This window comes from Ursus americanus, chromosome 19 (assembly GCF_024610735.1).
Source record: "Ursus americanus isolate L20-20 chromosome 19, mUrsAme1.1.p, whole genome shotgun sequence".
NCBI lineage: Eukaryota > Metazoa > Chordata > Mammalia > Carnivora > Ursidae > Ursus > Ursus americanus.
The window spans coordinates 50,241,926-50,257,263 of record NC_142145.1 but is presented as its reverse complement, the minus strand read 5'-3'; the positions used below and the strand labels follow the sequence as shown (position 1 = coordinate 50,257,263).

The window sequence follows — 15,338 nt, the reverse complement described above, 5'->3', positions numbered from 1 at the left end:
TGTACACCTGAATGTGCAAGGCAATTGAAATGACACAATGATAAATAAGGTATAATTTCTGCCTTCACATATCTATGGTAGTTAAAGCCCTGAAACCTAACGCAGATCACCATACTGCTGTTGGCTGCACCTTTTCATTGGGAAAGTCAAAGGCTACCCGACAAGAATTACCTCAAGAAGTTTCCTTCACTTTGGTTTTAGAGAATACAGCTATTCTGTTTTCTTTTTCTAACATCCATCTCTCTTGCTCTGTCCTTAACCCACCGCTTCCCATTTATATTCATTTAGTGCCCCTCTTACTTCAATCCCCTTCCAACAAGGATCAATTATCTGGTCCACAAAATTGTCTACAGGCTGCTTATTTCTCAGAAAATTAACATTTCATTTCCTAAATATCTACTGAAACAGTTGCCTCCTAGAATACTCATGACTGACAAACCTTTGATCTTATCTCATCTCTGTGGCATATTCACCTAGATTTCCCAGGTCCTGTCTTGGTTTCCAGTGAAGTGGACATTTGTGGTTATCCTGTCACTTCCCTCGGCTCTCCTTTGTCTTTTAAACTGATTACACTCTTTCCATCTTGGTTGGGCCACCTCTTTCTTTTACTTCTTCGTACATTTCTGCTACCCATTCAACTTTCCTACTCACCTATATGTGCACTCCAAATCTCCACTCAAAATGTAATTTAAGATTAAGACTTCCCTACACGCCCACTAGGACGTTACAGTAGTAACTCAAACCCAACACCTCAAACAGTTCATTTCCTCCCTCCTCTCCCTGCTCCCATCAATTCTTCCCCTTTCCTCCCTCCAGACTCTCTGCTCCCCACTAGTGTGCCCCCAGGTCCTCCTTTTCTCCCTTGGAAGTCACTGTCAGTAGAAATTTATCGGACTCCGGAAAACCGGCGCCTCGCAGAGTCTGCCCAGAGGCCTCTCACAATAATAGACACTAAAACGTTGTCCCTCAGGGCCTCTAAATCTAAGGTGTTGGCGCGATCGCTTTCTCCCTTCAGAACAGCTCTGCCGACACAAAATTAACTCAAAGTCATTAATTACCCTTCTTCCAGTTTCGTGACCCAACCCAGGGACCGAATTTCTGTAACCTGTGCAACTACTTACCGGGCAGGAATGCAGCCGCCAAAACACCCAACTCCTCCCTCCACCCGCCGGCGCAGTTCGAATTTTAAAAATCTCCGCTGGTGTTACGTCATCACGTTCGTCGAGCACGTACGCAACTCATACGCGCCGCTTGCCGTCGCGGGAATTCTGCGTATTGCTGGCGTCCCGCCGCCTCACTCAGCACACTGACATCTCAGGTAAGTGCAAGTGTGCCCTACAAAGTCTGGTCCGACTTCTAAAGTTAGCGCTGAAGACACGGGCGCTGTTTGTCTCTGAGTAGCGGACAGAACTGTTCAAATCGTCCTGGATACGCTTTTTCCGTACAGCAATATGGCCGCGCCCGTTGGCTCTTAGAAAAAGAGAAATTTCTTTCCTTTGCCTTGAAAGTGGCGTCTTTCATGACCGCTGTTTAGAGCGTTGCTTCTTTCCTGATGCGTGTCTGGGAGACGTCGTGCAGTTTTTCTGACAGGGGAAACAGTGAGGTAGGAGATAGTGACTGCTGAGGGTGGGTGTAGCCGGCTTCGAGGATGGAGCCAGTGTGACGGCCGCTAGGGTTCGGGTTCGCAATTTGCTTGTTAATGTTTCACGGTCCTCTAGTGGTGGTCAGAGAGTGAAGCTAGGAGGAACCCAGGGCGGTGGGGGGTGGGTTTGGGTGTGAAGGGGAGAGGTTGGGGGCGGGGGAGAGGCAGAGAGTGAAAGAGTTTAAGCACAATACTTTGCTGAAATAGGACTTCCCTGCTTCCCTGAATTTGAACTCAGAGACGTGTACTGCCCAATACCTGGAGAGAGATGGGGGTGGGAGAAAAGCTTTGAGCCAAAGTCCTGATACTAATTCTTGGAGCAATTTTGCGGTTAACTAGAATTGGAATTTTGGGTACGTCACCTTTTCTGAGTTTCAGTCTTCTTGACTAAATTTCTAGCTCTCACTAGCCATTACATTACCTAGTCACCACAAGTGGTGACTGTGAAGGGAGGGCCAGTACCAGGGTTACCATCACTAATAGCATTTGTTTGAACGGTTGCTATGTGTCAGGCACCGCACAGCACTTCATGTAGATTATCTCATTTAATTCTCTAAACTGCCTTCTGAGATGTCATAGAAAATGAATTTGAGACTCAGTGAGATTAACTTGTCCATGGTCATACTGCTAACACTACATGGAGTTACAAGTTTGGATCTAAGTGCTGCTATTACTAACTGTGCTGCTAACCACTTATGTATATCTTATTCTGTCCCCCTCATAAGTTCTCCATTATACTAGATTTAGTAGGCAAAGCCAGAATTTTATCCCCTTCCCCCTTTTTTTTGTAAAAAGATAACAAGTTTTGAAAAACATAGTTGCCAAAGGAGGACTGCTCAGAACCAATAACCTTCCAATTTTGTTAGGGTCTAGTACTTATGAAATCTGTGAAAATTGCGTTGTGCTCTGCCTAGACCAGTCTTTCATTTTATGCTTTTTGCACTCCCTTGGTAGCAGTGGTTAAGCGCAGCAGTGTTATTGGGCAGTATTAATGGGCTGACTTATGGCAAATGTGCTTTGAAAAAGCAAGGGCTGATATGCTAACAACTCCTAATGAAATTCTGTGACCTCTCTGGGTTTATCTCATTAAAAAGGGTCAATTTACATAGGTAATGTAAATGCTTTGGCAGGATGTAATGTAAATATAAATTGTAATGTAATGTAAATGTAAATGTAAATTGCTTTGGCAAGACTCTCTCACCTTTAAGAATTGAATGACTTTTGATTTGGAGTATGTGGCCCTAGTGGCTAGATTCCAGGATGGAACAGGAGTTAGTGCGGAGGGCCAAGGAAGATAGGAGAATTCAATTGGGATTCCAGAAATAAGATCATGTTTTAATTCTCTTTTGCTAAATTGGCTGAAAATTTTGAATTATTAACACTGTAATTAAAAGTTTATATTAAAACATTACATTTTCCTTAACATATCATGAATGTCAAATTCTCTTTTGTGTATATGTTAAATTTATGTACTTATACGTGAAGTCTACCCGTGTATGTGAAATATATTTTTATTGAAATGCAGGACATTTAAGAAGTTAATCTGGAAAGTTGGGTTTTACATCTAGACCCTCATTTCCAGAGGTTTTTTTTTTTTTTTCTTTCTCTCTTTCTTTCTTTTTTTAAGAGAAGAGAATGTCTGTGGTGCACCAGCTGTCACCAGGATGGTTACTAGATCATCTTTCTTTTATTAACAACATAAACTATCAACTTCACCAACATCATGAGCCTTGTTGCAGTAAAAATGAGCCTACTTCATCTGTCCACATTGATTCTCTTCAAATGGATTCTTTGATCTCTTTGGGAACCTCTGCTACATTTATTGCTTTTGACTCTACCACTAAGCCAGATAATGAAAACAGAGGAAACTGTGAAATCTTCATACAGAAATATGTTTTTCGATCTGAGCTATTTAATGTCACCAAACCTTATATAACTCCAGCTGTTCACAAAGAATGCCGACAAAGGAAGGAAAAGGAAGATCCAATGGATGGTGTTAAAGAAGAAAGCCGCATTTCTATTATTGGGAAGGTAGAAAGTTTTTTAATACATTTTTATTTTTCTAAAGAACATGCAGAAGTTTATTATTCCAGTATCTTAAATATCTTGTAATTTACTAAGTCTAAAAAACAATAAAGTGTAGGAAGGCTTTAGTTATAGCCAATGTAATTTTTAACTCTTACCTAACTTTCTACCAAATTTGCATAATTCAAAAGTAAGCAAAGTTTGCTCAAAAGTGAATGCTCTGTAAATAAAACAAAACTAAATAATAATAACAAAAAAACCCTTTCTGCTTGGTCATTTGTATTTATTGCATGTTTTTACAACTGTTTTTGTTCAACAACGTGCTGCTTTGTCTGCTAAATCCTAAAGCAGTTCATGGATTTTGGGAGATTCTTAGAGACCTGTCCATTGGGGATAAGCTCATATAATGAAGTTTGCAAGAAGGGTGTTATTTCGTAAAGTTTTTAATAACAAAAGTAAAAAGCTACTATAGAAAATTGTGTATGTTTTTAAAGCATATGTATTTGTATGTACACTGGTGTGGTCTTTTGGTGGAGTTTCAAGAATGCTATACAGGATCAAATTAATTATGCTTTAATACTTTTTATGTTTCTGAAGAGTTCAGAGGTGATTAAACAAAGCCCATTTCAGATAGATTATATTAACATTTTCTTTGATAGAGATAGGAATAACTTTCTTACTTGCCCACAAATGTTTGAGATCTTTCCGTGTGCTGTTGTACACACAGGGATGAAACAAGAAAAACACAGTTGGTACCCTCACGGATCTTATAATTGAGATCCATGAAGAAAGATACTAAATAAGAAAACATGTTGAGAATTAGATAGAATAAGGAAAGTAATAGGGATAATTTATTACATTGTTCTAGTTTCCTGAAGTAGAACTTTTAATAATCTTGTAATTTCTTCTGTTTTTTCCTTTGGACAAATATTTATTGACCCTTTGCTGTGCGTCGGGCATAGGAAAGAAAACATATAATGTCTGAGATTTCAGTAAAATAGTATATAAATTATTTATCATTACTATTACTAATTCAAAGAAATAATAACAAGCCTTTACAGTTTACTGAGTATGGGCATCTTTTAATGTTTTCACTGTTATGTTGGGTAAATTTCTCATTTTAATATGGAAAAATATAGGTGAGTGTATGTAATGAATTATCTTGACAAAACTTACCTTAATTCTGATATGCTAGAGCAAATTATACAGTTGGCTAAATCTTCAGTCCATTTATTTATTCAGCCAGCAAACATTTTTGTTAGCCTGCTGGGAGTAAGCTACCATGTAAGCACTGGTGTTTCAGCAATAAGAGGTACAAAGTCCCTGCTCTATTTTGCGCTGTCTCACATGTTCTTTTCCATGGAGTTGTTAGATACAGAACAGTGTTGGTATATCCGATTTGTACCTAGCCCTCAGATCAGTCATAAAGAGCTATTGAAAGTGTACTGGATTTTTTTTTTAATGATAGTATATGAATCGTTCCTCTCCTCAGAAATGAAGTTGAGAATTGTAGGATATATATCAACTGATAGATGACACTAGTAACTTTATACAGCATCACAGTTTTCTTGTGTTTCCATGGATGTCTGTGCTACATTTTATCATTGGTACTAGTTCTTATTAATAGCAGGTAAGGCTTAGGTGACCTTTTATCACTCATTATGCTTGTAGTAATAATAATAATAATAATAATAATAATAATAATAATAATAATAATAATAAATAGTAATTTTTTATTTGGGAAAGCTTATTTCCTTAGTCCATACACTTTTCACTGATTTTGACTTCACTAGTCAATTAACCTCTTAAAGACTGAGATACTATGGAAAATGTGATAAAAAAAGAAATACTAATATATTTCAAAATACCAATATTGTGATAGATGGCAACATAATTTTCTCCCTGTAATTTACTCTTTAGAAACGTAAAAGATGTGTTGTTTTCAATCAAGGTGAATTGGATGCTATGGAATATCATACAAAGGTAAGGTGTAAAATGTTCTTTAATGACATTGGAAGATTAATGTGAAGTAGTATAAATGAACAATATGAATAAGGATGTTCTTAAAAATTAAGCAATTATTTTGATCTAAGTTAAGAATTTAATAGTAGAGTGATTTATTTTTACTTTTATAGTAATAAACGGTTCAAACCAGTTTTTATTAAAATTTTATATACTTCTATTTTACTATTTAACACAAGTAAACTTATACTATATTGGTTAAGTTTAGAAATTTGATAAGTTTTAAAGTCTCTTGTCCATAGGTAAAACAACTTATTAAGATAGTTGCAGAAGAGAGTATGAACGATGTGAAGGAAGTATTTTTAGAACATAACAATAAAGGGACCTAGTAAAGAAATGAGAGGAAGCAGAGGGTATCCAAGTATTTTAAGCTTTAACTCTCTAAGGAACCCCTTTGATTGAAATGGGAAAATTGGGGCTGGAATTTGGCTTAGGAGGGATGGTAGTAAACGCAGTCTTGGACATGTTGAGTTAATTTGATGGTGGGACCTAGGATTTTTTTCTCTTTTTTGTTGGAAAATATACATAATAAAATTTGCTGTTTTACCATTTTTAGGTGTATAATTCAGTGGCATTAAGTACATTCACAATATTGTGCCATAATCACCATGCATCCATCTCCAGAACTTTTTCATCATCCCACATAGAATCTACACCGGTTATTTTTTAATTTTTTTATTTTTTACTGAATGAATCTATCTGTGCCCCTCCCTTTCTTCTTATCTAATTCACTTATTTATACATTTATTCACTCATTAAGTACGTTAATTCAGTTTGCTTACAAATATTCATTAAGTGCCAACTGTACAGCAGAAAGTGTTATCCCTGGGACTTCAGTATAAGTACGGATAAACACAGTGCTTCTGTTTCAGCACTTAGGTTCTTGAGGGACACGGATGACTAAATTAAACTAAGTATCATAAAATGCACTATCATAGGACAATTCTAGGGTACAATGAGAGCACATAATGTGCGTGTCCAACTTACACTTGAGGATGGGGTATCAAGGAAAGCTTTATGGAGGCACTGATTTTGTTTGAGTCTTTGTAGTAGGCATTAGTCATGAAGAGGGTGATGAAGGGTATTCTAGGCTTTGAGAATAGCATTTTGTTAAAGTTTAAAAGCAAGATGTAATAAAGCTTGTTTAAGGAGCTGAAAAAGGTTCAGGATAGCTGGGCTGTGGAATGTGGAGAGAATGGTTAGAGGTGAAACTGGGGGAATAAGAAGCCACAGATCATTTGAGATTTTACAAGACTGTCTTACGACATTTAGAATTACAGGTGTTGGGAAGCTGTTGAAAGCAGATGACATGATCAGATCTGCATTTTATTTAATTTATTTAATATTAACTTTATTTTTAGATAGATAATGCATTCATTTGGTAAAGTTCAAAATGTACGAAGAATATATAGTAGGTCTTTCTCTAATCCGTATCCCTCAGTCAACCTGCTTTCTCCTCTCAGTGTATTTGTCTAGTGGTGGTGGTGTTCATATATGAAATACAATATGTACATATATTCCCCTTCTCCGTTTTTGTTTCGGTGGTAGCATACTTGATACAGTTTTGCACCTTGATTTTTTTTTCCCTTCAGATAAACATACTTTACAGATTGTTTTATGTCACATTGTCTTTCATACTTAATTAGTCTTGAACTGTTTACATTTAGGTATATTATACACATGCTGTTGTCCATACATATGTGTGTATCTGCAGGATACATTTCAAGCAATTAAGCTGTTGGTCAGAGCTTTGAACCTTTTGATAAATACTGTCAAATTACTGCTGTAGAGGTTTTATCATCTTATTAGCAGACCAGAAATGTGTAATTTTGCCTGTTTTCCCACATCCTTGCTATCACAGTATGTGATGTGTTGTTTTTGATCTTTGCCAATTTTATAGGTAAAAAATAATATTTCAGTATGACTTTAATTTGCATTCCCTTATTAAGAGTGTAGTTAAGTATTTTTACATACATTTAAAAACCATTTGCATTTTTTTATGTAAACTTTCTTTTGCATATTAAAAAAATTGTGTCTTTAATTTATAGGTGCTCTTTATATGTTAGGGGAACTAGTACTTTGTTTCTGATAAAAATCGCAAATATATTTTTACCAGTTTGTCATTTTAATTTTAATTATATATATTTTTTACCACATACACAGTATTATATTTTTATTTAGTTGAATTTATTTTTTTTTCTTTTATGACTTATGGATTTTTGAGTCATAATTAAAAAGGTATTTCTTCTTCAAGGCTTTAAAAGAATTTTTCCATGGGGAAAAAATGAATTTTCCCATTTTTTTTTCTAGAATATTATTTCATTTCACATGTATATCTTCGATTCATTTAGATTTCATCGTGGTATGAAGTGTGAGTTACACATACCCATATGTATTTGAGTTTATTTCTGGATTTTATGTCTTAATTTGTCTTATCTTCCAGTCTCTTTTCAGGTTTTATAACATGAGTATGTTTTAGTATTTGGTATGCTCACCCTCCCTTTTATCCTTATTGCTGTTTTACAGAGTTTTTCTATTTGTTTGTTTGTTTATTTTCCCATATGAATTTCCCATTAGGATCAATTTAATTCTGGTTAGAAAAAGAAGCAATTGGAATTTTTATGGCATCAAATTTGTAAATTAAATTAGGGCCTACTGACATCTTTAAGATGTTGATAACACAAATATGTCTTTCCATTTGTTTCAGTTTCTTTTGTCATTCTATAAGATTTTCTTTATAAAAATCTTGCCAATTTCTTAAGTTGCTGTACTTTTTTCTTTTTTTTTTCCTTTTAATCTCTGGGGTTTTCCAGGGAGTACCTGTAACTCCTGAAAATAGGAATACTTTTAATTATAGCTTTCCAATTATTTTATCTCCAATTTATTTTTCGTTTGTAAATGTATAGGCTAGAAAATACAATGTGGTATTAAATCACGACAGTATGTATCCTTGTCTTGTTTCTGACTCAGTGGAGATGATTTCATTACTAAGCATAATACTGGCTTTTGGACTGATCTGCAAATAGCATGTTAAGGAAGTTTCCATCTGTTCTTTTTTATTACCCTTTTTTTTTTTAAAAGAGATTTTATTGATTATTTGAGAGAATGCGAGAAAGTGAGCATGAGTGGGGGAGCAGAAGGAGAGGGAGCCTGATGTGGGGCTCAATCCCAGGACCCCGGGACCATGACCTGAGCCAAGGGCAGACACTTAACTGACTGAACCACTTGGGCACCCCTCCATCTGTTCTTATTTATTATTATCAAACATGGTTATTTAATTTTATGAAATGTTTTTTAAGCATCTGTGGAGATTTTTGAAAAGGTGATTTTTCTACTAATATTTCGTTTTGATTTTTCCTCATGTGTAACCATCCTTGTGTTTGTAGTATATATTCCAAATGACCAGCTGTCAGTGCCTCTCCTCACTCAGAGATGCATGGTAAATTGTCTCCCATTTGCCTGGTGAATCATGAGGTTTCTCAGTCTGAATACTGGAAACAGGCACCATTCTTGGCCCTGTGGGAACTTCTTGGCTCTGTGGGAGCTTCTTCTATCCTTTGGGTGGTTCTTTTCCTGGCCTTGGATAATTCCCTCATACACGTAAGCACATCAGTACATAGGGGGATTTCTCCAGTGTGACTACATACAGATCTACATAGTTCTCTCTCTGTGTAGCTCTTTTCTGTCTGGTACTCTGTCCTGTGAATTCTTGTCTTGACCTCCCTATATTCTCTGCTTTGTATACTCAGCTCTGGATTTTTCCTAGGCTCTGTCCAGATTCTTTTTTCTTGTGGCCTGGAAACTTCCCAGGCAGTTTGCTGGGGCAGTCATAGGGCTTACCTATGATTTCTTTCATTGTCCTTTATTGCCTGATGTCCTATGTCTTGAAAGCTATTGTTCCCGAGACTCCATCTTGGTTGAAAGTAAAGTCTTTGGCTGCTTTGAACATTTTTTCTTTATTATTGATTTTTAGCAATTTGATTATGATGTTCCTTAATGCAGTTTCCCCCTCCTCTGTTTTTTGAGCTTGAATCTATGAATTAATAGTCTTCAGCAAATTTGGAAATTTTTTGGCCATTACCTCTTCAAATATTTTTTCTGTCCTCTTCATTTTAGATACTTTTGTGTTGTTTTCAAGTACACTAATCTTTTCTTCTTCAGTGCCTGCTGTTAATACAACCTAGTATATATTTCCTTTTTGCATTGAACAGGCATACCTTGTTTTATTGTGCTTTGCTTTATTGCACTTTGCAGATATCACACTTTTTAAAAAATGAGAGTTTGTGGCAACCCTGCATCAAACAAGTCTATCAGTGCCGTTTTTCCAACAGCATTTGCTCACTTTGTGTCTCTATATCACATTTAGATAATTCTCGCAGTATTTTAAATTTTTTTGTTATTAGAACATTCGTCATGGTGACCTGTGATGAGTGATTTTTGATGTTACCATTCTCATTGTTTTGGGGCAGCACAAGCTGCGCACATATAAGATGGCAAACTTAATTGATAAATGTTGTGTGCTCTCACTCCTCCACCAACAAGCCATTCCCCTGTCTCTCTCCCTCTCCTTGGGCCTCCCTATTGCCCGAGATACAGCAGTCTTGAAATTAGGTTAATCAGTATCCCTGCAATTGCCTCCAAGTGTTCAAGTGAAAGGAAGAGTTGCATGTCTCATACTTCAAATTTTTTTTTTTAAAGATTTTATTTGAGAGAGAGATAGTGAGTGAGAGAGAGAGAGAGAGAACACGAGCAGGGGAAGGGGCAGAGGGGGAAGCAGAAACCCTGCTGAGCAGAGCTCAATGTGGGGCTCCAGTCCCAGGACCCTGGGATCATGACCCGAGCTGAAGGCAGATGCTTAACTGACTGAGCCACCCAGGTACCCCTAATTTTTTTTTTTTGAAGGAGAGCGGGGGCAGGGAGGTAGAAGGGCAGAGGGAGAGGGAGAGAGAGACTTAAACAGGCTCAACAGCCAGCACGGAGCCCGATTTAGGGCTCGATTTCATGACCTGAGATCATGACCTGAGCCGAAATCAAGAGTCGGATGCTTAACCAACTGAGCCACTCAAGAACCCCAATATGTCTTATGCTTTAAATCAAAAGCTGGAAATGATTAAGTTTAGTGAAGAAGGCAGATTAAAAGCTGAAATATGCTGAAAACTAGGCCCCTTGCAGCAAACTGTTAGCCAAGTTGTGAATGCAAGGCAAAAGTTCTTGAAGGAAATTTAAAGTGCTAACCCAGTGAACATATGAATGATAAGTGAAATCAGCCTTATTGCTGATATGGAGAGAGTTTGAGTGGTCTGGTTAGAAGACTGAACCAGCCACAACATTCCCTTAAGCCAAAGCCTAATCCAGAGCAAGGCCCTGACTCTCTCCAGTTCTGTGAAGGCTGAGAGTAGGTGTGAGGAAGTTGTAGAAGAAGAGTTTGAAGCCAGCAGAGGTTGGTTCATGAGGTTTCAGAAGCTGCCTCTGTAACATCAAAGTGCAAGGTGAAGCAGCAGGTGCTGATGGAGAAGCTGCCGCCAGTGACTCAGATGAGGCAGCTAAGATCATTACCTAGGTGGCTACACTGAACAGATTCTCAGTGTAGATGAAACACCCTTCTGTTGGAAGAAGATGCCATCTAGGAATTTCATAGGTAGATGAGGAGAATGCCTGACATGCAAGTTTGAAGGAACAGGCTGACTCTTCTGCTAGGGGCTAATGAAGCTGGTGACTTTAAGTCGATGTCAATGCTCATTTGCTATTCTGAAAATTCTAGGGCCCTTAAGAATCATTCTAAATCGGGGCACCTGGTGGCTCAGCTGGTTAAGCGTCTGACTCTTGATTTCGGCTTGGGTCATAATCTTGGGGTCCTGGAATCAAGCTCTGTGTCAGGCTCCGTGCTCAGCAGGGAGTCTGCTTGAGGATTTTCTCCCTCTCCCTCTGCCCCTGTTCATACTCTCTCTCTTTCTCTAAAATAAATAAATCTTAAAAAAAGAATTATGCTAAATTTACCATGCGTTGGCTCTGTAAGTGGAGCAACAAAGCCAGGATGACAGCACATCTGTTTACAACATGGCTTACTGGATCTTTTAAACCCCCTGTTGAGACCCAGTGCTCAGAAAAAAAGATGCTTTTCAAAATAGTACTTACTAATAATGCACCTGGTGACCCGAGAGCTCTGGTGGAGATGCGCAATTAGATGTATGTTGCTTTCCTGCCTGCTAACACGAAATCCATTTGGCAGCTCATGGATCAAGGAGTAATTTCAACTCAAATGTTATTATTGAAGAAATACATGCCATAGGGCTGTAGCCTCCACAGACAGTGATTCCTCTGATGGATCTGGGCACAAAGTCAGTGGAAAGTCTTCTGGAAAAGATTCATTATTGTAGATGCCATTAAGAATATTTGTGATTCATGGGAAGAGGTCAAAATATCCACATTACCAGGAGTGTGGAAGAAGTTGATTCCACCTCTGTGGGGAACCTTGAGGGGTTCCAGACTTCAGTGGAGGAAGTCACTGCAGATGTGGTGGAAACAGCAAGAGAACCAGAATTAGAAGTGGAGCCTGAAGATATGACCAAATGGCTGCAATCTCATGATAAAGCTTTAGTGGAGGAGGGGGTTGCTTCTGACGGACGAACAAAGAAATGGTTCCTTCAGGTGGAATCTACTCCTGGTGAAGATGCTGTGAGCATTGTTGAAATGACAACAGAGGACTTAGAATATTCCATAAACTTAGTTGGTAAAGCAGTGACAGGGTTTGAGAGGATTGACTCTAATTTGGAAAGAAGTTCTGTTGTGGGTAAAATGCTGCATTCATGAAGAGTCAATTGATGCAGCAAACTTCGTCGTTGTCTTACTTTAAAAAATTGCCATGGCTGCCTCAGCCTCCAGCAACCACCACCCTAATGAGTCAACAGCTCTCAACACGGAGGCAAGACCCTCCACCTGCAAAAAGAATATGACTTCTGAAATTTCAGATAATAGTTTGCATTTTTTAGCAATAAGGTATTTTTAAGGTTGTAATGCTATTGAGTCCTTAATAGACAATGGTACAGTATAAATATAACTTTTATATGCACTGGGAAACCAAAAAATTAATTTGACTCACTTTATTGCAATAGTCACTTTATTGTGGTGGCCTGGAACTAAACCCCCAACGTCTCCTGTATGGGACTAGGAATTTGATTTTTAACAACTTCCAGGTGATTCCAATGGAGGTAGTCCAAATACCGTATTTTGAGAAAGACTGCACCAAAGGGACAAAAAAATGTAATGATTATAGAAAATAACATATAGTCTGATTTATTAAAAAACAGGTGAATCTTTTGCAGCTTACAGCCCTTGCCTTCAATTGATTGACTTTATTGCAATAACTTGGCTTTATTCTAGTGATCCGGAACCCAACCCACAATATTTCTGTGGTATGCATTTTCTTCTTTAGAAGCTTGATTTTTTAAAGTAGTTTTTGTGTCTCTTTAACATTCTCATTTTTTTCTGTACCTTTTTGAACATACGAATATGGTTATAATAAGTGCCTTATTATACTTTTCTACTTTTGTTCCTAATCTTTTAAATGGGCTGCAAGTAAACCTATCCAGCCTTTTCTACTCTTTGTATCATCTGTGTTATTCCTGTGTGTTTCTATTGAGTTCTGTTATTTCTCTATAATGTGTTGCATTTTCTTGCTTCTTTATATTTCCGGTAATTTTTTATTTTTTGTAAGACATTTCAATTTTAGTTTGTTGGGCACTAAATATTTTCATATTCCATGAAAGCAACATTTCAATTCCATAAATAATCTTGAACTTTGTTTTTGGACAAAGTTACTTTGAAACTGGTTGATCCTTTTATGACTTTGTTTTAAAGTTTTGAAGCTTGTTTTAAGGTTTTTTAGTTAGGACCAGAGCAGTCTTTAGAGCTATTTTTCCCCCCACTCATGAGGCAGTATACCCTTTTGAGTAGTCTACCTGATGCCTTGTAAATTAGGAGATTTTCCGTTTTGGCTGGTGGGAGCACTGTTCCCAGCCCTGTGTGAGCTCTGTGGATTGTTGCCTCTGATCATTTCACATCATTTCTTTCCCTGACCTTGGGGAGACTTGAGTGGACCTTCCTGCAGCTTTTGAGAACTCTATCTCTGTGCAGCTCTCTCCTCTTTGGTATCCTGCCCTGCAAACTAGCTGCTTTGACCTTTACAGACTTCCAGCTGCATCTTCTCAGCTCAGAGACTGTTGGACTCTGAATGGGTCTCCTTCGCTGTGCTGCTGCCTGGAGACTTTCTCAAGGCAGTAAGCTGGAACAATCATTCGTTTCTCCTTTTTTGGGACCAGTATTTTTCACTACTTGACATCCATCTAAGGTCTGAAAGCCTTTTAAAAAAATTACACTATATCCTTTTTTAAAAAGTAATTTCAGATGAAAAGTTAAATCTGACTTCTGGTATTGCATCTTTCCCAGAAGCGGAACTTAGATTTTAATTTTCTAATTATCGTAGTTGTATTTTTGCAAAACTTTGTTTAGATGTTTGTTTAACAGTTACTTTTTTTTCTTTACAATTTAAGAAGTATACATTCAAAGGTAAGTTTATTTTAAAATTAGATCACTAGAAAAATTTAATATTAAATGTGATTTAAATTCAGTTTGCTTTATAGATTAAAATTCTGCTTTCTTCTAGAAACAGTCATGTTATCAAATTCATCTTTATTTCAGATTCATTTTAATACATTTTTAAGAATGTCTTTTTATGTGCATTGCTTGGTTATTTAATTGTAAGTGATATGAGGTTTGTTTTATTCCACATTTAAGAAACAGCAATTCAAAGGTATACTTACACATTCTTGCCTCTACATTTTATCATAAACTTATTTTAGTGTAAGCTTTAAAATATTGATTTCAGTCCATAAGTTCAAATATTCAAAGCACAGTAAGAATTTCATTATTTAGAGAATTGTTTTAATGTAAATGATCTTTTAACGTACCTTAACAAATTTTTCTTACAGATCAGGGGACTGATTTTGGATGGCTCTTCAGAGTTAATCCAAGAAGGTCTCAAAAGTGGCTTTCTTCATCCACTTTCTGAAAACTGGGACAAATGTAGTGAGCCCATTACTTTACCACTTGATACCTGCAATTTGTCAGAATTATGTGCAATGGCAAAGCATTTGCCTTCTCTGAATGAAATGGAACTTCAGGCGTTACAATTGATGGGAGAAGATGTATCTGTGACAGAACAGGATTTATTTTCACGGGTTGTTGAAAACAACTCTAGCTTTACAAAAATGATTACTTTAATGGGACAGAAATACCTGGTGCCACCAAAAAGCAGTTTTCTTTTGTCTGACATTTCTTGCATGCATCCACTTCTGAACTGTAAGTAATTACTGTGTTATTAGAAAAATACAATTTTTTTGTGGCCTCAGAAGTCAACAACTAGTCTGAATGCTGAATGTGGGTCAACATTATGAGGATAGAATAAGTGCTTAATTTTCTCTGTGTGATTTTTTCTTTTAAATGTAATTTTAAAGTTCTGACTTTTGATTTAAAAACATTTAAAAATTTTGAAAAAATTAAAAAATAAGACTGGTGAACAAAGAGTCAAAAAGTAATTGGTCCCCAAAAAAGCAAATGCTTTCACTGCTCTGCACTTAAGAATTCATGATAC

The 15,338-nt window shown here is 36.9% G+C and overlaps 2 protein-coding genes across 3 annotated transcripts in view; one reads left to right on the top strand and one right to left on the bottom strand.

Annotated features, from left to right (window-relative positions):
• The window catches only part of NDC80 (NDC80 kinetochore complex component), a 52,969-nt gene extending 51,779 nt beyond the window's left edge, over positions 1-1,190 (bottom strand). The window contains exon 1 of the mRNA XM_045781876.1: positions 1,122-1,190. The gene's annotated coding sequence lies outside the window, so the exon portion shown is untranslated. The remainder of the gene's footprint in view (positions 1-1,121) is intronic.
• Positions 1,191-1,255: 65 nt separating this feature from the next.
• Positions 1,256-15,338, top strand: part of METTL4 (methyltransferase 4, N6-adenosine) — a 45,804-nt gene continuing 31,721 nt past the window's right edge. Inside the window, exons 1-4 of one of the 2 annotated variants that reach the window (XM_045781877.2) lie at positions 1,256-1,318; positions 3,270-3,673; positions 5,588-5,650; positions 14,677-15,046. In XM_045781877.2, coding sequence (XP_045637833.1) covers positions 3,278-3,673; positions 5,588-5,650; positions 14,677-15,046 — 829 coding nt within the window. In that variant the 5' untranslated portion in view covers positions 1,256-1,318; positions 3,270-3,277. The other variant, XM_045781878.2, reaches the window with a different exon arrangement.